The sequence below is a fragment of the Ochotona curzoniae genome, unplaced genomic scaffold, assembly GCF_017591425.1.
Source record: "Ochotona curzoniae isolate NIBS_2020 unplaced genomic scaffold, NIBS_Ocur_1.0 contig_3819, whole genome shotgun sequence".
NCBI lineage: Eukaryota > Metazoa > Chordata > Mammalia > Lagomorpha > Ochotonidae > Ochotona > Ochotona curzoniae.
In genome coordinates, this window is record NW_024466004.1 from 27,805,642 (window position 1) to 27,828,293 (window position 22,652).

At 38.1% G+C, this 22,652-nt stretch overlaps 1 protein-coding gene across 1 annotated transcript in view; it reads left to right on the plus strand.

Moving 5' to 3' along the window:
- RIMS1 (regulating synaptic membrane exocytosis 1) overlaps positions 1-22,652 on the plus strand; it is a 446,205-nt gene that overhangs the window by 190,502 nt on the left and 233,051 nt on the right. The window contains 2 exon segments of the mRNA XM_040983625.1: positions 6,431-6,644; positions 8,910-8,921. Of these exon segments, the coding sequence (XP_040839559.1) occupies positions 6,431-6,644; positions 8,910-8,921 (226 nt within the window).

The window sequence follows — 22,652 nt, forward strand, 5'->3', positions numbered from 1 at the left end:
CCACGTCTGCCAACTGTATGCCAGTGGGTAGGTTTCCATGGCCTTTTCTGGGCTGTTTCCTATCATGTTTCTTGCGTTTACCTGCTGGGTCTGTGTCCTGCCAGAGGAGTTGCCCAGGCTCCTCCATCAGAACCTCTCCCAATGCCAGGTTTCACGCTTACCAGTGGGTCCATGAGCCAACCCTACTCAGTCCACCTCCTGTCATAGCAGGAACTGTGGTCTTTTCCTGACTGGCCTTCAACCCAATCTGGTGCTTGCTGTTGGATGTTCCAGCCCAGCCATGGTTTGTCCATACCCACGTATGGCTCACACATGGCTCAGTAGGGGTTTGAGACCCTGCCTAGTCCATCCCACATCTGCCCTGGTCCTCCAGAACACCAGGGGGAGTCGGGGTCCGGCCCAGTTCGGTGCATCCAATCCCAGTCCACACTTGTGCCAAGGGAGACTACAACTGTTTCCAGATCAGAACGCAGCCCCCTTCCAGGCCACGCGCCTCTTGGTGGGAACCTCAGCCCAGCTAGGGTTGTCCCCTTTGCTCCCCAACCGGGTCCGTTCCCAGGCATAGATCACATGCCTGCCAATGGATGCTCTGACTCAGCTTGGCACAACCCCTCCCCTGTCCCGAACTCTGCCTTAGACACTGTGACTCAGCGTCCCAGGCTCCCACAGACCAGCAGGTACAAGAGCCTAGCTCGGCATGACCTCTGCTCCCTCCTGGTTTCTAGTTTTACTTGTGGGCTAAGGTTTGCTCAGTCGTGCCTAATCTACTCTGTTCCATTACCAGTTGACACATTGGCCAACTGTTGGAGCTACTTGTGCAGGGCAAGCCCCAAGCCATAGCTTCTGCATGACTGGTATTTGGTGCTCAGAATTATTAGTGATTACAAGTTTTGCTAAGGAAGAGTTACTGCCTCTTTCAGGTCCAAGAAGCACAATGGGTTCAACCTGGAGCTAATTAAGCAGCAACTCAAAGAACCAAATCCCCAGAGCTCCCCAGCCGGGCGGCCAGCAGGCGGAGCCTGGCACCAATGGCGCACTGGCCGCCCGAGAACGGCTCACCATGTGCCCATGGCGGCCGTCCGGAATCCAGGCATGAGACGCCCCGTCCTGAGACCCACCAGCTGCCGGGAGGCAGCTGGAGGTTTAAAATTCCCAGGCCCAAGGTCGCGCCCCTCCCAAATCCCCTTCACCGCCCAATGAGGGCGGTGGCTGGGTGCCGGACCTGCCCAGTCCCGGAGGCCTCCCCCCCTCGGTCTACTCACCCCGAAGGAAGCGGCCCCCGAAACCCAGCAGGCCCGGGGAGGACGGCTCACCATGTGCCCATGGCGGCCGTCCGGAATCCAGGCATGAGACGCCCCGTCCTGAGACCCCTAGCTTCTTTATCAGTAAAATGGGAGGGGCATTTCAATTCTGCCTAGGTTAAGACACCTGTGTTGAGTACCTGGCTCTTGCCTTCTGAATTCCTGGCTGTTACAGGAATTCATGGAGAGAACCAGCAAATGGGAGCTTTCCCTCTCTGTCTGCTTCCTGTAACTCAGTTGAAAAAATAGACACATTGTGTGAAAATAAAGAGAATAATACTGTATGAAATTATTCTGCATTTAAAATTATACATTTCTTATTAAAATTAATGGCAGTTAGTTTTGTATATTTTATGCTACTGAAATCATCTGTATTTTTATTCTAAACAACATTGATGTGCCCAGCGGCATGGCCTAGCGGCTAAACTCCTCGCCTTGAACGTGCAGAGATTCCATATGGGCACCGGCTCTAATCCCATCAGCTCCACTTCCCACCCAGCTCCCTGCTTGTGGCCTGGGAAAGCAGTCGAAGATGGCCCAAAGCGTTGGGATCCTGCACCCGTGTGGGAGACCAAGAGGAAGTTTCTGCCTCCTGGCTCCTGATTGGCACAGCACCGGCCATTGCAGTCATTTTGGGAGTGAATCATTGGATGGAAGATCTTCCTCTCTGTCTTTCCTCCTCTCTGTATATCTGATTTTGTAATAAAAATAAGTAAATCTTTTTAAAAAGCATTGTTTCTATTCAGTTATATCTGTTGAGATATACTTATTTTTCCTCTTCAGTATGAAATATTAAATGCATGTTTGTAAAGTATAAAGAAAAATAATACATATAATGAAGCTCCTACAAGTTTGTTCCAATTAATAGTTAAGTTTATGTTGAAATCTGCACATAACATTTTTTATAGTACACATTTCCAATGTATTTTTGAGGGTTTTCATGCTTCATAAGACCCTAAGTATTTAGGTTAGGAAACAAAACACTTTGAAAATTTGAAGCCCAGAGATTTGGATAAGTTTCACATCTGGATGAAAAAATATGTATTAAAGTGTATATATGTTTGTTATAAGTGTTATATTTTAGTGAGAAACAGAAAACTCAACATGAAAGTTTAATCTACTGGACAAATACACCTATTTATGTATATGTGACGTGATATGCATGTCAGTATGTACTTTTTTATTCAAATAATTAAACTTGTTAATTGTGTTATTCTACTATCTAATACCACTATTTACTTTTTGAGTGCTTGATCAATGATTTAGAGAAAGAGGCATCCAATAATTTCCTACCAACGTACATGTATCTATCTAGTATTATAAACTTTTCTTTTTGCTTTGTATATTATGTTAAGTAATCAAGTTTGGAATAATTATGTACAACAAGAACTTAAATACTATGGTTTTTGTTGTTGTTTGCTTACATATTTGTTCTTTTTATATCTCCCTGGAATATATATTTTTATTTCAAATATTCTGTCTATATTTTGAGCATAGCTGTTCTAAACATCACTTAGCTACATTTATAATCTAATGTGAAGTTTTTTGTCATTTGATAAAGCTGTAATTCATTACACTTGGAGGTCCCATTGTGTTGGATTGTTCCTACTACCTCATAGTATAATTTCTGATATTTCTGGTTAGTTTATGTCTATGTATTTATTTATTTAAATTCTTGTTTTACGTTGATTTTTGTTTCCAACTCCATGTTTTCCCTGCTACTGTTCTGGATATCATAGACTGTGTTTCAATTTTTTTTGATGGTCAAATGGTAACTTTTATTTTGATTTCTGCATATAGTCACTTGTTCACAGAACCTCAGTAAGTTTCCTTAGGACAGCCATGTTTCTGTAGAGCTTGCTAGTTTTCTGAAATACTGTTCCTATTTCATCTTTATCCCTTCAGGATTTTGTATGCTTTCTCTCCAGCTTCAACATGCATTAGAAGTTATTTTGTAAAATATTTTCTCCAAAATTCCGAGTATTTTCAGTAAATAAGGTTTCAGGATATTTATTCCCCACTATGAGCTTGTCAATTTTTCATAGTCTAAAAAATTATAGTTTGTATAAATTTTCCATTCAGGAAGTGTACAGAAGCTATTACTTAGTAAATAAGTCATAACTATCTAACCTGTTCATTTTTTAAGATTTATTTTATTTTTTATTGGAAAATCTGATGTACAGAGAAGAGGAGGAGAGACAGAGAGGAAGATCTTCTGCCTGTTGATTTACTCACCAAGTGGCTGCAATGGCTGGAATTGCACCGATCCAAAGCCAGTGACCAGGAGCCTCTTCCAGGTCTTCCACACGTGGGTCAGGGTGCCAAGACTTTGGGCAGTTCTTGATTGCTTTCCCAGGCCACATGCAGAGGGCTGGTTTGGAAGCTGGATGCTGGGATTAGAACTAGTGCCTACATGGGATCCTGGTGTGCACCACATGATTACTTAAGTCGCTTGGCCACCGCGACAGGCCCTAACCTGTGCATATCTAATACTTTACTGTTTGGAAGAAGATAGGTATAATTTAGAGAAATGCTAATAATTTTATATATGATTAAATGCTAAGAGATTTCAATAAAGCATTATATCAGTGATCAATGCCCTTGTTTATGTATGTACTCAGAAACACACATAAATTTATCATACAAAAATTTCATGAGATATCCTTTTGATTGAGGTGTATAAGATATGTAAGAGTGTATTTTTAACTTTGAAACACAAGGAGGGGCTGGTGTTGTTGCTCAGTACAGTAAGCCACAGCTTGGGAAGCCCGTGTTCCCTATAACAATGCCATTTGGAGTGGTGGCTTCACAACTTCGGATACAGTTTTCTACCCATGCATGTTGGGAGGCAGCAGATGATGGGTCGAGTGCTTCTCCCCTAACCGCCCACCTGACAAACTCAAATGGAGTTCTGGGTTCTGGCATTGGACTATTCTATCTCTGCTGCTTTAGCCATTCAGGAGTGAACTAGAAGCTGAAAGATTTCTCTCTCTTGGCCTTTTAGGTAAAGGAAAAGAAGTGTTACTTTTAAAAGAAAAGCACAAAGAGGCTCAGGCTTCTAAACCATCATCTGTAGGCATAAAGTATAGTTTTATCTGAGTTAACTGACTGATTCACAGCCTAATTTGATCTGCCATCAACTGCTGTAAATAAGTATTCTAAGAATATATCACACTCATGTTTTACACGTTATCTAGGATTACTCTGGCTACAAGCGTAGATGCATTGCAACAGAAATCATATATAAAGTCTACAGTGTCTAATGAGGGGCAAGCTTTTGGCTCAGCCTTGAAGCCTCTGGGGGCAATTGTATTCCATATCAAAGTAGCTGAGTTGAGTCTAGGTGTCATTTTTATTGCACCTTCCTTCTAATGCATACCCTGTGAGCCCATAGATAATGTCCAGAGTGCCTGGTTTTTGCCAAGAGTTCCAGGTTTCTGGTTTGTGCCTGGCTCAATTCCGGTTATTGCAGACATTTGGGGAGTAAACTATCCTGTGAAAGATCATTTATTTGTGCTTTCTTTCACTCTCTCCCTTGCTATCTGCCTCTCAAGTAAATGTGAAAATAAATAAGGAGACATTTACTGGATGTTTGATCAATACTCATACTAAATTATGGTTTATATTATAGAAAATTATAGAGAAACTCTGGCTTTACCTAGCTTTTCTGTCTCATGTGTATTTACTTAGATTTGATTTAGTAAATCTCATAACAAATGTTTTTCATGTACTGCATGTATGCTTGGAGTTCGTTTTCTGTTTCTTTGATTGGAGGTATCTTCTTGTTCCTATTGCTCAATCATTTCTTTAATGATAGCTCTAGTATTTCGGTATGATTTTGCATAACATTTGAAATATGACATCCAAGATTGTTTCTACTAATGTGAGTCTAGATTAATGTTACTAGCACTGTACAAAATAATAGGGGAAGGTCTATGGCTTAATAGTTAAGTTGCCAGTTGAGACCCTCACATCCCCTATTTCAGTGCCTGGGTTTGAGTACTGGTTCTTGACATCAGTTCCAGCTTCCTTCCAATGCAAACCATGGAAGGCAGTAAGTTGTGTCTCAGGAAAGTAGGTGTCTGACACCTGTAATAATAGCTCTGGTTCAAGGCCAAACCCTAGCTGTAAGTGAGCATTCAAATGAGTGAACCAGCAGTTGGGAGCTCTGTCAGCATTCCTGTCTTTGTTTGCCTCATGAATAGATTATTTTAAAAATTTAACAGATATAATAGCATTTTGTTAAATTGGTCAGAGGTTCTTGCATTCATTAAGTATTTTGTATAAGCTGAGGTAGGACTTAGACATTAAACTGTGTTACTTGCTAGTGCATGTATGTGTGCTTTAATTGTGGAGGTTCAAATAAAAGAGGGTCAATTGGTGAGCAGGAAGTAATTACTGAATTTCTGCTTATTCAGAACTATTAGATGCTAAAAGGAAAGATATAATGAGATCTCAATGCTTTAAATGCTGCCTTACTTGGATGTAACTTGATTCTATTTCCATTGAGTGCCAGTTCCCTAAAGTTATGTTACATGTAGGCTGTCAAGCTAAACTCTTAATAATTGCATTCATGTACTCAGTCCAGGAAATTACTTCCATCCAGCAAACTCCCAAAGAACACTAGAGTCCAGCAAACTAGCTCACACATGGATGCATTTTTTAGCCATTTCTCAGGAGTTTCTCTTTTGGTGGAATAGCTAGATAGAGGAAAACACTCTGAGTTTACCAAGCCAATACTTCTGTACTTTTGGGAATTCCCTAGTTGTCATAATATTCTATTCTAACCAAGAATGGTTCTATTTGTAGAAATTTAGGATTGAAAGACTTGGATTAATGAAAAGAAGAGGCATAGCCGTAGATTTTATTATTATTATTTTGTGACATACCTGACTATCTGAAAACTTTCATGGAAAGTAGAATAAAAAATTATATTGATACAAAAATTAAAATCAACACACACGTATGGAAAGCAGTATTAGTACTAGAGTGATACATGCTAATCTGTTATTTTTGGAGGTAAGGTTAGTGGAAGAAGGTGGAACAACCGAATGTTTTTTTTTAGTTAAAATAACTATCAAGCATTTCCACTGTTTACTTAGTTTGCTGCCATTTTCTCTTTTGCCCAGGAGATTGCATCAGCAGTTTGAAAGTTACAAGGAACAAGTGAGAAAAATAGGGGAAGAAGCACGGCGTTACCAGGGCGAGCACAAAGACGATGCTCCTACGTGCGGAATCTGCCATAAAACAAAGTTTGCTGATGGGTGCGGCCATCTCTGTTCGTATTGCCGCACCAAGTTTTGTGCCAGATGTGGAGGCCGCGTGTCTCTTCGATCAAACAACGTAAGTATCTCACAGAAGTGAGTGGTGCTGTGAATGTGCGTAAAAATCATTAGTTCTCCCAAGTGTATACAGGCATGTTAGAAAGAAGAGATACGCATAAACAGGAAAATTAATCTTTTCCTTCCCCATTTTTCATGTTTCGTATTAAATTGATGTAGTATCATAAAGATGAAAAATAACTAGTGGAGGTTCTTTCCAAATACATGCACCTTAACGAATGAGTCCTATTATCAACCAGGGGCGTATATGGGAAAGAACACTTATTTTCTGAAGAATGCAGTAAATGTACATTCAGTATTCTCATGAATTATAAAACGCATGAGAATTGGTATGATCATTTTTTCTTATAAAATGCTACATTTAGCTGCTACAACATTAGTTTTCAAAATGATTGAAGGTAAAATGTATGTCATTAATGTTAACTCAAAATGCTATATTACATTGACTAACCTTTTTCAGGACAATTTCGGATTTACTGTCACACTAAAGACACATAGTGCCAAACTTATTTCATGAAAATTGTGTGCATTTTTAAATAGTATATCAAATCCTATTTGATGTGAGATTTCTCCTTTTCGTTTTTTTCTCTATGAAATGTATTATCCTCTAGTTTTATATTTGGTGTAAGTAAAAGCCATCTATCTGCTTGAAATAAATAGCTCTTGATTTCTTATTAGTAGAATGATTCTAAAAAATATTTAGTTCAGTTTACATATCCATGTTGTACTTTATCATATCCCATATGTTAGCACATATAATTAATTCTAGAAAAATATGGGTCAGCTTTTTTTTACATAGTTCTGTAGCATAATATTAAATGGTTGGGAATTCTCATATACCTAAACAAACATGAAAGCTTTAGGCACTCTCAGTGTTTTCCAAGTTTGGAAAACCACAATTTTAATTGCAGTTAAAATTAATATAAGCCTTCCAGATAACATTATGTTCTTTAGTAATCTGAGCTCTGAGCAGGATATCCTAGAATTCCCTTCAAATGGAATTGAAGCTCTTTGAGTGATACAGTTTATACTTTAAGATGAGACTATTTTTCCATCTGGCAATAAGCTCTCTGGACAACAGTTGTATTATCAGTAAAACTAGATAGTATGAATTATCTTGTATGGATATTACTAAAGTTAAATAAAAATAAGTAAAACCTAGTCTCATATAATATGTATACTTCATTTCTTTTGGGGTTCTATTGTTATGATTGCATAGATTTTCTTTTTCACTCCTAAAAGTGATTCATTAACTATAAATCTTAATTTATAACCTTAAGGCATTTATAAACAAAGTAAGGTAGTAAGATAGCTTTTGGCATGTAGAAAGTTCACAAGGTTTACTTATCAGTCTCCCCCTTTTGTCCAGTATTCCTAGATGAACTAATTAGTGTACACAATGTCTAACAACCCTATGGTGAAGACATAGCTGCTAGCAGTGAACAAGCAGGTGCCTGTTCCTGAGCGCTTGATGGGACGGAGCACCCACAGATATTGAATGCTATAGCCTTCCCATTACAGCTTTTAGGCAAACCAATTGCAAAATTGTGAACTATTGATCAAATAAAATCATTAGGGCCAAGCTCAGCTTATAAAATCGGGAAAATGCTTAAAGCGAATTGAGCTGGGAAAGTGTTGATGCTTTGTAAAAAACATACAAACCTATAATAGCCTGGGTTACTAAACCCATCCAAACTTGAAAAACAGAACAAATTGAAAGCACAGTTAAGTATTTTGTCTTGAGCATTGAATTAAAAAATACATAAACTGTCTTTCCTCTGATATAAATATTGAAATATGTATCACAAATGAACATTGTTTGTTTCTCTTCCAGTTTTATTTACTAAAAATAGTTTCTGTTCCAAATTTGTGACTATAAAATTATGACTAAAAATATTTTACAATAATTTAAATCAAATTATTCCTACAATTTTGGATTCTTAAACATTTCAAAAATAGGTGGACTACACGTGGTAGTAAGGTAATCTTCCTTTCTGAAGAATATTTGGAATTCAGATTTACTCATTGTAATTCTAAAAATTTATCGAACTATATTGTTCACCTCTTATTTAAAGTAAAGCAAGGCCCAGAAGTGCATTTTCATGGGTATTTTTAAGAAAGAGTAAACACGAGCTTCCCAAAATACCTGGATTTTAGCACTTTAAAAATAATTTGTTTTTCTTGTAACAAATTACTTATCTGTGGCTGATTTTTTTCTTCTTTTTTCTTCTTTCTCTCCTCTGCTTCCTTGGATGCTTTCCCAAAGGAGGACAAAGTGGTTAGAATCCATGCTTTTTTTTCTATAATTGCTATCATGTTGTTGTGAACTTTATTGAGTCAATGTTTGCACCTATTGTGGTTAATCATTGTGTTTCAAAAATTAAGTTTCAGGAGAAGCTCATTCCTGGTTCTTATATAGATAAAAATAAGGTGAACATCTATACCCATTATAGAATTTTAATAACCTCTTTAATAGGTAAAAGTTGAATTAATGAGGACACTGACATTTTCATCTAATTTATAGCAGTATGAACTCATCAGTCTTTTTTAGTTTTTTGAATTTTGACAGTTAGTCCATCTGCTTTCAGGAACAGCAAACTCATGGGTTCTGCCTTGCTCAGCACTCATTAGATGCATAAGCAGATGATTTTAAAACTTTATTTCAGGAAGAATGACGGTCGTGACTTAGTGGAAATAATGGATAAAATTCAAATCATGAGCTCAAATATAATTATATTTCTAGCAAGCACAAGTAGCAGAGCTGTCACAGTGAACAAAGATTTCCCCTTTCTTCTCTCTCATGCATAGAAATAACAAGGAGGTAAAGGTCACTTTGAGCTGCTATTAGCTGGAGAGACCACTGGGATTGTGGCTGACAAAACAATTCCAGGTGAAACTTCACTCAGCTGCTCTTTTGGAGGTGCTGCACACCTTCTTTGGTTGTAAATTAAAACATAGTTTAAATCTTCAGTTCTGTATTGCATTGCTTAGTTAGCAAGCATTACATGAAAATAATGCACATCTGTATTATTAAACCTGATGCTAGCATATGTTCATTTTTTTCTTGTGAAAAAGAAAGTATGTCGAAAAATAATTTATTTTGTTTTCAATAAAGTTTTTACTTCCACCTTTGGTTGTATATAAGATCCTGACAGAATATATTATTTTCATGCAGTCATGTAGTGCTAGAAAAAGTAAAGCTAAAATATCCTCCTGTAGTTTCATGAATATTTTGATTTGGCTGCCTCTACATTTACATGTGGACATCATATATTCCTTTAGAGACTAAAGGCACAAATAATTAATAAAGTTGGCCTTGTGCAAACTTGATGGTAAGACTAGGTATTCCTGCACACTTGGGCAGATTTACTGTGTCTTTAACAGTACTTTCCCTGATGGCATGGTATTAGCAGTGATTATCATTATAGACCATATCATGAAAACGTAGATGGATTTTATAGTTACCAGACCCCCCCAAAAAAAACTGAAGTGTAAGCACTGTAAATTGCAATCACTTTGAATTATTTTTTAAAACACATACTTTAAGCATAAAGTCATATTTCTTTGAAATAATCTCCTTAGATAATTGAGGAACTTCAATGAATTGCCTTTCCAGTCCAAGGGTACTGTAACCAGATTTTTGTACAGTCATCTTCAAGAGAATAACTAAGTATTAAGCAAAATACTGCATTACTCATCCTTCCCTTATTCCTCTGACCTCTATTTTCAGTAGAAACATGATAAACAAGTGTGTATATATGTGTTTATGTGTGTTGATATAGGAAGAGCAATAAGAATGAGTAAAGTTTTATGAAGTAAATCTTTATCTTGATTGATATAACAGACAAGTCTATGTAGTCTGTAAAATTGGTGAGGAAAATTGATGTTCATACTTTATGTTACATTATATATAAACCAAAGAATATCTAATTTGTAAATATGCCCTTTATTAAGTCTAACAAAAATACTGATTATTATTTGCTGTCCAGCCTTATTTTAAGATGTCACCATTAGCTCAAACCACTTTAATTGATCATTTGTGTTGTACATATTGTGGACTGGATAGACAGCCTTACCTGAATTTGCTCCAAATTCTTGTTTCTGTGTGAGAGAAGAACTAAAAGCAGAGATAAGGACAGAGGGCAAGATTGAAAACAGGATTTATGCAAAGAGATTGTACAATTGGAAGTGCATGGGGGTGACCTCCTCTGAATGGAATCTTTTGGTGCTGGTTCTTGCTCACCCAAGTTCAGGTTTTTCCCTTTATCCAGAAGGAGGTAGTGCCCTAACTAAATATAGAGTGGAAAGAGTTTGAGCATGTGATGATGTTTAGGGAGGTTTCATGGCACGTCCGTGTGGATCTTAGTATACGCACGCTCATCATGTGTTCATCAAGATGTTTTCTGCATTATGCAAAGGGCCAGGGGCATCATGGAAAAATGAGTGTATGGATAATCTGTAAGGGGGTGGGGTTTGAGTAGTGTGTAGCAAAGGCACAGAGTAGCTGGAAGCTTCTCAGCTTCTTTACTCACTGGCTAGCTCCCCACTTGGCCCATATCACTTGGAAGATTGTCTTCTGGATTTTAAATAAAATTGTAAGGACTCATTTTGCAATGAGTGGCAGTTTATATAGTACAATATTTTGTATGAGTGTACTCCCTCGTTAGTAAAATTATGATTTCTTTTTACTTCACTGAAAGCCATCTTTTAAGCCTAACTATATAGGGATACTGTGAAATTCCATTCTCCATAGCCTATTTAAATTGCTTTTGTCTTTGTTGCATTTTCCATTTGGTAACAGCACATTGAATTTAGATAACTGCCTTGGTAGTATTAAAATTTGAGTTGAGTTAAGGCAGCTGAATTGAATCCTCCAACTTGAATTTGTTTGGGAGTTCCTATAACTTCCCATTGTTATTTATCTTTGTGGATGAGGATGGTTTGCTTGTAAAAATTGCATATAATAAGATGACTTATTACACTTTAGTCTATATGCATTTTCACGAAAGTGCAGATTTTATAAGAATATTTAATAATAAATCCCCATTACTCTGAAAAACAGATACTCTCACTTTATAATTCTTGCAAAATGCAAAAGCTTCCAATCTTTTGAAGACTATGTGTAGAAGTATATTTTGGGACCCACACAGTGGTGTAGCACACTAAGCTTCTCCCTGCAGTGCCAGCTTGCCAGTTTAGATCATGACTGCTCCACTTCTGATTGTGCTCCATGCTGGCAGCTGGGGAAAGCAGCGGAAGCTGACTCAAATCCTTAACCCTAGTACCCCTGGGTGGAGAAACCCTCTTTGCGTTCCTGGGTTGCAAAGAGTAAAAACCAGCAATGGAATCTCTCTCTCTGTTTCTCTCCTTCTGTCTGTATAACTCTGCCTTTTCAATTAAAGTAAGCATTTTTTTAAAAAGGTATATATTTATACAAAATTAATAATCATGCACTGTATTTGCAGAGTCACAGTTATAAAAACTACTTTTTTGAATTATGTGTGAAGAAACTTTGTAGAAAATCCATAAAAGGTAGGGTGGAGTAGGATGCGATAAGACATTGCAAAACAAGTTGGACACTGACATTATTGTATAAGGTGAGTGTTAGGAGGACTATTTTCTAACAATATAAAATTTGCTCTTCTCTTATACACCAAGTGATTTTTTTTTCCTTCTCGTTGAGATTATAAAAGCAACCAAGTCAGTGGAATCAGAATCATACAATAGTTATCTGTGTGATTGAATTAAATATTTGTATCGGATTGAATGCTTCTTATATGAACAGATCTCAGAGTTATCCAGATTTCATCCAACAAAGTGAGAGGCTTGAGTTGATAATTTTGTAACTTTATTCTTTTGAAAAAAATATTAGAGTTTGCCTAGGATCTCTTGTTTTATTTTTTTTTCCCCCTCTATTTCCTAGATGCTTTGATGAATTGGCAGAAATGCTATTAGATTCTTCACAGGAAGACAATAGAGAAAACCATATAGAAAAGGTTGTAAATATAGATAAATGAAGCAATATGGAAATATTAAAGATATATCAAGAGGAGAAGCTAAATTGGGAAATTTGGTCAGTTTCTATAAGTGTCTTTTCTAATTTATTGAGTTTACACTAGAAGAAAAAAAGTATCAAGGTGCAAAACTTTTATGTGAGACAATTTGGAAAACTTTTTTTTTCTTAAAATACATTTTCAGAATTTGATGTAGTGTGTTGTCAGCGTAAAGGTCTTGCACTTAGCATTGATGTTATCACACTTTTGCGAGATTCAATGATTGTTGGGAGGTTTGGAGTCCTGCTTAGTCTTGCTTTTGCTCCCCTCTCCCTTCCATCATCTTTTAATGCACATGAAATACCTGTTTCAGAAAAAGCAAGATTTTTTCATGTTAAATAAGGATCTTTTGATCCTTATCTAAGATAACTAAGGAGGATGCACTAATGTGTAGAAAGTTAGTCTTTTCTAGCATAAGGAAAGGCTATGGTGGGAGCACTTTTCATAAAAAAGAGGACCATACTGTAAACCATTTCCTGATATTTTGTGAATATAGATAGTCAAATTTCCTGTTTATACACCTAGAAGCAGAATTTATTGATTATACAACTTTGTATTTACCATTTATTGGTTTCATACAATTGTTCTCCCAAGCCATTGCACAATAGTGAATCAGGGTTTCAGTTTTTGCCCACTTTTGTCAATAATTGTTATGGTCTTTTTGATAGCTACCATGTTGCATAGAAAAGTGAAGTATCATGTTCTCATTTTCACAAGGCTGTTTTAAAGTTGAAATTATTGCACAAACCTGATACTTCCAGTGACTCACTTTGTGCATCTTACATAAGCATATTTCTAAATAAGCTATTTGTTTTGAATAATGTTTCTTAAATGTTGTCATATTATGAGTATTAGAATCAATTTCTTTTCTCAAAATTCTTTATTGCTCTGTTAGAACTGTATAGTATTTATTAATGTTTACAAGTAAGCCAAAGCCAGAGGAATATGGCATTTATTATAACAGAATGCACTGAGTTAACTAACTGTGCATTGCAAAGTGAAAGATTTTAAATTATATATATATAAAATTTAAAATACATATAGTATGTACATATATATATTTATTCATGTACTTACTTTCCTTTATTTGAAATGTACACAGAGAAGATCTGTCTATTGGTTAATTCCACAAATACTTGCAGTGTCTGGGGGCTGGGCCAAATCAGGGAATGGAACTCAATCCTGATCTCCGCATGTGGGTGGCAGGGACTCAAGTACTTGAGTCATCTCTTGCCTACCAGGGTGTACATTAGCAGGAAGCTGTCATTGGAAGTGGAACTGGGACTCTGATATGGAGCACAGGTGTCCCACGGGATATTTATCTACTGCTGTGCCAAATGCCTGCCCCCAAGCAAGTGATTCTTATGAGTCACAGAAATTTTTTAAACACAGAAAGGAAACCAGTGCCTTCAGTTTGCCACTCAGCCATATGTCCAAAATTAGCACAAAAAAAATTAAGCTTTGAAAGTCTGTTCCTTTACAATGAGAGCTATTATAGAGAGACGTAAATCTGTATTTTCTATCAATGGCCATTCAACTTTGAATTTATCCCTGATGTCCACCATGTTGTAGGTTTAATTGTCAGAATTCCTCACCATTGATACCATGAGTGTAAAGAATATCAGTCATTCCTGTTTAATCTTGCAGTTTAGTCATTCTAGCGCTCTCTTATGGTTGTTGCTACTCCTTTGCAAATTTTTTATGTTCTTTTGCTTGAAGTCAGAATTTCTGTCAAGTTGCAGGTTTTTTTCAAGATTTATTTATTTTCTATTGGAAAGGCAGATATGCAGAGAAGAGTAGAGACAAAGATCTTCTATCTGCTCATTCACTCCCCAAGTGGCTGCAGCAGTTGAAGCTGAGCCAATCCGAATCCAGGAGCTATGAACTTCTTCTGGATCTCTCACAAAGGTGCGGTGTCCAAAGGCTTTGCATCAGCCCCTGATGTGTTCACAGGCCACAAATAAGGAGCTGGAAAGGAAATGTAGCAGCCAGGACATGTACCAGTGCCCGCATGGTATCCAAGTGCATGCAAGGCAAGGACTTTAGCCATTAGGTTATTTTGTTGGACCCCAAATTTTACTTCTTTCAGTGATTGACTCACATAATCACTCAGTTATTTTTCTAAATAGCCTTGTGGTTTTCAGTCTGCATCTTACCAGAATGTACTTCACATTCACACAGAGTATATTCCATTGAGAAATAGTAACGTTAATTCTACATAGTTCTAGACCCCTGTACCTTTTTCTGTGCTGTTATTTTTATATTTCATGTCTATGTAGGAAAACTAATAATTCATTGTTTTAATTAGTACTTTATATAATCTTGTGTCTTTTTTAAGAAGTTCAAAAAGAAATGAGAGCAAGTATATACGTACATTTGTGCATATATATATATATATATACACTAAGTCTATTTTATTAATATTCATGTTTACTACTTTTGGTCCGCTTCCTTTCTTCCTGTGGATTCAAGTTACCATCTGGTGCCATTTTCTTGCTCAACACAATATTACTTCCACCCACTTTCTTTGTGCTATTATTGTCAAATATATTCAGTTTTTGTATGCTATATTCTTAACAGTACTATCATAGGGATGTTGTCTTATACAAAATTTTTAAAGGTTTTGAGAACAAATGAAAAATATAAAATTTACTTTTATGCCCGTCTATGTCATTATTTTTACTGGTATTATTTTTCTGTGTGGATTCATGTTAATTGTCCACTGTTACTTTGAATATTAAGAACTTGCATTGGTATTTATTTAGCACAAGTCTTCGAGAAATTTTATCGAATTTCCAACTTATCAAAACTTCCAGAAGTTATATCAGTTTTTATTTATCTTATAATGCTTTTATTACACTTTTCTCTTTTGATTGATAGCTTTTCTGAGTATTAGACTATTTAATAATAACGTTTTTTCCCCTTTCAGCCCATAGAACACTATGCTACTGCCTTTTAGTTTCCATTGTTTTTGATGAGACATTGGTTGTTAGCCTTACTAAGTTTCTGTAGTACATCTTGAATCAATTATCTAATGCTGTTGCTATGAATTTCTCATTGTCTTTCAATAATGTGAATGTGGATAAGGACCACATTGTATTCTGTTAAAAGGATGATGAGTTTTTTAGGTTTGTATATTACAGGTTTCCATCATTTTGAAAGATGTCGGTCACTGGTACAAATCTGGACACTGATTCCTATTCCTATTCTTGGAACTTGGTTGGCTCCGTTTATTTGCTTCTACATTTGTTTCGTGTATGGCTGTACTGTCTCGGTCAAGTCAGTTGGCTGCACAGTTAACAGCCTCTGGTAATTACTATTCATAGGCACAGCTTTGGGATGCATAGGTCCCTTTGGTTTTCTTCCTAGGGAAACAAGTATTTTTAACCAAACTATCTGTTTCACTCTTTTCCTTTTTCCCTCTATGGTACTACTATCTCTTCTGCTTGTGTAGATGCAACATTAGATGTCAGCTTCATATGACTGTTTGGCTAATAATTATATTTTTTCAATGATACCCGAATCCATAAATTTCCTGAATATGACTGATTCAATTAGTTTTGGGGCCCTTGGCATGCTTAACCATTGAGGTATCTTTTTAAATAATTTGAATAACATACTATATTTCATTTTGTTCATAGATGAAATTTTAACACTATAAATGATATTTTTGCTCCTTTCTTCCTTTACCCCATTCCTCCCTCTTCTTTTCTTCAAATTTTGTGGAGATATATTTTTCATTTATTTTATAACCACATTCTTATTGCTGCTGAAAAGAGTTAAATGCACAAAAAGTGGAAAGACTACTATATAGAAGGAATACAGATAAGAGCTCTAAGCAGTAATCAAATGCAGAGAATCCAATTTCATCCATGTACATTTATTTTTGTACTTTAGACCATAAACCAGAAAAAATATGTGGTATTTCTATTTTTGGTTCCGCTTGTCTCACCATGCACAGTGGTCTCCAATTTTGACCATTTTGTTGAAAAATGGATAATTTCATTATTTTATGGTTGAGTAGTATTCTACTGTACACCTTTAACAAGTCATCAGTTGATGGACACCTAGGCTGAATATGTAACTTACTTATTGTGAATTGAACTGCTATAAACATCGGGGTTACAGATAACACTTTTAAATGATGATTTCATTTCCTTTGGGTGTGTTTCCAGAAGTGAGTTGGTTCCGTAATATGATAGGTCTGTTTGTAGTTTTCTGAGGAATTTCTATACTGTCTTCCTTAGTGATTGTAGTTAAATATCAATTAGTATTGTATTAGGGTACCTTCGCATCCACCAGCCTTTGCTACTTTTAATTTTGGTGTGATAATCATTCTAACTGTGGTAAGACAACTCCCCATTGTGGCTTTTGGTTGCATTTCCCTGACTGATAGTGAGCCTGAGCATTTTTGTCATGTGTCTGTTGAGCATTTGTATTGCACCTTTTGAAAAATGTCTGTGCACGTTCTTTTTCCATTTCTTAATTGGATTTTGTTGTGGTGGTGGTATTGAGCTTCTTGAGATCCTTTTATAGTCTGGATATTAGTCCTTTATCACAAGCGTGTTTTTCAAATATTTATCTCAATTTGTTAGCTACCTATTCACTTTGTTACTTGTTTCCTTTGCAGTTAAGAAGCTTCTTACCTTGGTGTAGTCTCATTTGTCCATTTTGCTTTATTACTTGTGTCATGTAACATCTCTGCTATGTTTTTCTCTAGTAACTTAATGGTTTTAGGTCTGAGGTTTACATCCTTTATGTATCATGAGTTGATGTGTATATAGAGGTAAGGCTGGGGTCTTATTTCATAGTTCTGCATTCATGGATCCAATTTACCCTATACATTTCGTTGAAGAAACTGTGCTTTCTCCAGGAAGTAATTTTATCTCACTTGTCAAAAAGTAGTTGTAGATACATGAATTATTTTCTGGGATTTCTATTTTGTTCTGTTGATTTACATGAATCTCCCATTAATCCCAGGCTCTTTTTAGCTGAATGTGACTTTATTTCTGTTTGCTAAACTTACAGATTTTCTATTGTTGTTATTTGTTGCTATTGTGGAGTTACCACTCATCTCCTAGTCACCAAAAATGTAATAGTTTTGACATGAAGGATGTGCTTCAAAATTTCCAAAATCTGTTGCAAATGGGATTTGTAAGGAGAAGCTACAGAGCAACAGTTGGTCTCGATTCTAATTAGCACATCTCCGTCATTCACAAAGATATAACCCAAAAGATAACCATGATCTATGAATGAACTGTAAGAGAGGATGAATATCACCTGGTTGTTGTTCTTCCTAACATAGAACCTCCACTCTTCAAGAAAGCTGGAGCAAGTAATCTTAACCCAACATCCTTGCCTTGCTTTGTTACATGAAGTAAAGTTTCCCATGGGAGACAGTGAAAAAAGGAAATCCCTGATCCATTCCTTTGTATTTGCCTTCAGTAGAACTTTTATGTCTGAGAATAACTAATGTTGACAGCTTTGCTGTACGGAGAAGATACCAGCCCTTGAATAGGAACTGATGAGAGTTAATGCCCATGTTCTTGGATGTAACCACCTAGAACCCAGAAGAACTGCCAGTGTGGTAGAATAGTAGCTAGAGTTCTCACCTTGCATGCACCAGGATTCTGTATGGGTACCCCACTGCCCATCCAGCTCCCTGCTTCTCTCCTGGTAAAGCAATCAAGGACAGCCCAAAGCCTTAAGACCCTACACCAATATGGGAGACCCAGAAGTAGCTCTTGGCTCCTGCTTTCAGATCACCTGATCTCCAATTGTTGTGGTCACTTGGGGATTGAACCAGTAGATGGAAGATCTTTCTCTCTGTCTCTTCTTCTCTCTGTAAATATGCCTTTCCAATAAAAACAAATCTTAAAAATCATTGCCATCTTGCTATGAGGGGAGTAGTAAGATGGTTGACTGTGTTTCAACTGGCACAAATTTTACGTCAATAGAGTCAGCATAATACTGTGTTAATTCATTCACTCACTAATTTATTCATTTCTTTTTTTTGGACAATCCTTACATATTTAATTGGGGTAAAAAAAGGTTCAAGGCCTAAAGGGGGATAGAGAGGAAGAAGCCCCACCCAGTTTCCCACCCACCCTAAGTCCCGGATGTGGGGCATGCTCTGAGATACTCGATCAAGTGGTTCCAATAGTTCACCATTCATGGGTCGCTGCCAGTCTCACCACTCCAAGCACGATGTGGTCGTTGAAGAGTCCATTGATTGACACAGTCCCTTCTAGAGTCTCCATTTGCCCAGTATTTTGCTGCCAACAGATAGCTGAGGTTGTTGCTTGACTTGTTCTGTCTTTTCTTGGTTAGGACTCTGAGTCCGGTGTCTCGACTAGGGAGATCCTCAAAGAAATTTTGAGGTATTCCCAGTCCAGATTTCTGCATGTTCTAGTAAGCATAGGGCCCGGCACAGTCCATTGCCCTGATCAGCTGGTGGTTGCCGTTGCTGGGTCGGTTCTGTCTCCACCCGTGTCCTCTTGCAGTCCGGCCTGGTTCCGCCCTGGACACACTTGGCCCTTGCACGTACCAGTAGAAGTTGCAGCCCAGTCAGGGTGGCCCACAGTAACCCCAACCAGGCCCACCCCCTACCCTGGCTTGCCAGTATGTATGGCATACTAATCCAGTCTGTCCCAAATACCCTTCTGTTCATATACTTGCCAACAGGTGTTGCAACCTACTTCCATCCAACCATCTCATCCAACCGTCCCTAACGGATGTTGTTGGGTGTCTGTCTAGCCACCCCAGCCCCTGTCCTAGTTCCCATGCCCTCCCGTGGAAGGTGATGACCCACGAGGGAGGAGCCCACTATTTCCCTCCGAGGTCGCTCCCATTCCAGTTATGCCCTCTCCAGTTGGCCCTGTGGTTTAACTCAACGTGTCTAACCCTTTGTACCAGCTTCCGCCAGCTGATGCTACAACTAAGCCCCAACAACCCTCACCAACTCTGTGGCTTGCACCAGTGGGAATAGTCAGCCCAGCCTGGCTTTCACCCAATCTGTTCCACATGAGGTGCGCAGGTGCTGTGTCCCTGCCTGGTCTGGTCAACCCCTACCCAGCTCACGCTCCTCAGTGTAAGTTGCTGTTCAGCTAGGGAACCACCCCTTATGCCCCTGTCAGCTCTGCCTCCTCCTTTCCTGGTTCTCACGTGTGCTGGTTGGCTGCTGTGGCTGCATCTGGCTCAGGCTACCTCACCTTGGCATTCCAACTTGTGTGTTGCTTTTGTCACGACCGGACCTGGTTCAACCCACACTCTGTTCTGGCGTTCGGATTTACCAGTGGATGACATGAACAGATTCAGCCTGGTCTGCCCCCGACCCATGCCAAATGCATGCCAGTGGGACACTTTCTATGACCTCTTGGCTGTTACCTTCCATGTTCCTTGCGCTGACCTGCAGGGTCTGTGTCCTGCCAGAGGAGTTGCCCGAGCTCCTCCATCAGAACCCCTCCATGTGCCAGGTTTCGCGCATACCAGTGCGTCCATGTGCCAGTTCGCCTCCTGTCCTAGCAGGAACAGTGGCCTTTCCTAACTGGCCATCATCCTGTTCTGGTTCTTGCTGTAGAGTGTTTCAGCCCAGCCACGGTCGTCCACACCCCCATATAGCTTGTATATGGCTCAGTTGAGGTTGGGACCTAGCCTGGTCCGTCCCACATCTACCCTGGTACTCCAAAGCACCAGAAGGTGTTACGGTCTGGCCTGGCCCGGTACGTCTTTTTCCAGTCCACACTTGTGCCAAGGGAGACGACAACTGTATCCAGACCTGACAGCAGCCCCATCCACCTGTCACGACCCCTGCCTTAGACACCATGGCTCAACTCTGTGCTTAATGTGGACCAGTTGGAGCCAAAACCAAGCTGGGCATGTCCTGCGCTGCACCCTGTGTTCCAATCATGTTTGTGGACTAAGGTTTGCTTAGTCCGAACATTCAGGTCTCAGTCCCACTCTTGCATTAAGGTTTCATGTCCCGGTTCTTGGGAATCACCAGAAATTAGTGTCTAACCTACGCTAACGCTGGTTTTACTTATGGGTGTCCCAAAGCAGCTATTTCATATCATCAAAACCCCAGAGCTTGCCGCTGGGTGGCCAGCAGGCAGAGCCTGGCACCACTTGGTGCACTGGCCACCCAAGGCCTGGGTCTCTGTCCCCACCTTGCAACTGGGACTGTGGCCGAGATTCCGGCGGGGTTCCGTCCGGCAGAGGCGCCCCCGACAAGTGCCACCTTGATGGGGGGTTAAGCCTGCCCCTTGTCCTGAGACTGGACCTGCCCTACCTGTCCTGCCGCCAGCTGTTGGCTGGCGGGGACAGGGGAGAGCTAGGAATTTACCCCCAGTTCCCAGCCATGCCCCGCGGGTACTTACCCACGAGGAGGCTTTAGGGTGCTCTCGGGCGAGGAGAAGGCCGGGGTCTCTGTCCCTGCCTTTCTTTACACTGTAGAGTTCTCTCCCATCAGGAGTCTTCTATATTTTGTGATTATTTTTGCTTGAAAATTATCATCTTAAAATTCTCCATAAATGAAAATTTGAAGGCAATACATACCCAGATGCTATTTTTTCCCATCAACTTAGTATTAAAGTTATTTGGTATTCAGAAAAAATCAATTATATTTAATCACCAAGTTAACTGTTTAACCAAATAGACATCAAAATTAATTATGATAATAGTAAAGTTTATTATCTGGTTCATATGCACTGAGGCATTCATTTGCTTCTTTACAAAATTTATGTTTTCATAAGTATGATGAGTTTAATGCTCAATGTAAGCTCTATATGGTAATCCATTTCTTTTATAAGTTTATTATCTAGTGATTCTAGTTTACAAATGGGTCTGTGTAGGCATGGTTAGGATAAATATGATGCTCAGGTGAAAATAATAACTTTTTTGGGAATGTTACATTAAGGAAAAATAGCATCCCGTGAAATTTCCTTGAAGTATACAAGATGTCCAATATATGCTAATTCCATCAACATCCTTATTCAACCCTTTTAATGCAAACATGCCTCCCGTATCCACTTACTTTTAAGTCAAAAGTGAACAAAATCATTACCATTACTCAGCCTCCATTTATTAAAGAAATGTTAGAGATATTTTTAAATTTTTGTAAAAATAAGTTTTAAGTTTATTTAAGTAGATTTTAACACAGACTTTAAAAACTTTCAAAATGTGTTATAAATCTTGTTACCATAAAGTGAAGTTAGATATCTAAATTTTAGGGCATACTAGTTATTATATGGCGTTTAGTTAGCAAATTTTTATTGGAAAGCTTATTTTGTTGTTGAACAATGTTTATGTTATAGTTTTTCATTCATAAACTTGAACAGCAAATATTTTTAATCTTTCATTTGAATCACTTTATAGTGATGAAAATGTAGTTTTTTTACTTTAAAGGATTAAATTCTCAGAAAAATCAGTCAAGTATTTTATCGACCAATAAGACATGGCTGCAAAATTTTGTCAGTAGAAATATAAAGTATGTGTGACTCTTTAAGTTTTGTAGCGAATTTTTAAATGCCTGTTTTCAAAAATACATATAAACTCAGTCGAAAAATGTCAGCCATTTCCAAAAAAAAGTTAAATCGAGTGTAACTATCACGAGGAGGAAATGCAGTTGGACACGACTGTAGGACTTTCTCAGGGGGTCAGTAGGTCAAGCCTTAGCTATGTCATTGGGATACATAATACAGAGTTGCTTTACTCAGATTTAGTGTTGTTGGACTTTTATGTTACAACTTTTCATTTTCAAGCATCGTTAAAATTCTTGTTACTTATTATAATTACTTTGTTAATGTGTAGGTAAGATTTGCATATGCTTGTTTTCCATAAGACTGTATCTTCTGAAATGTTTCTCATTTCTTAAAAGTTCAGTTGCTAAATATGCTTAAATTATTGCTAGATAATTAAATATTAAGTATCTGAAAAACACTTTGGACTCTTTCTGTTAA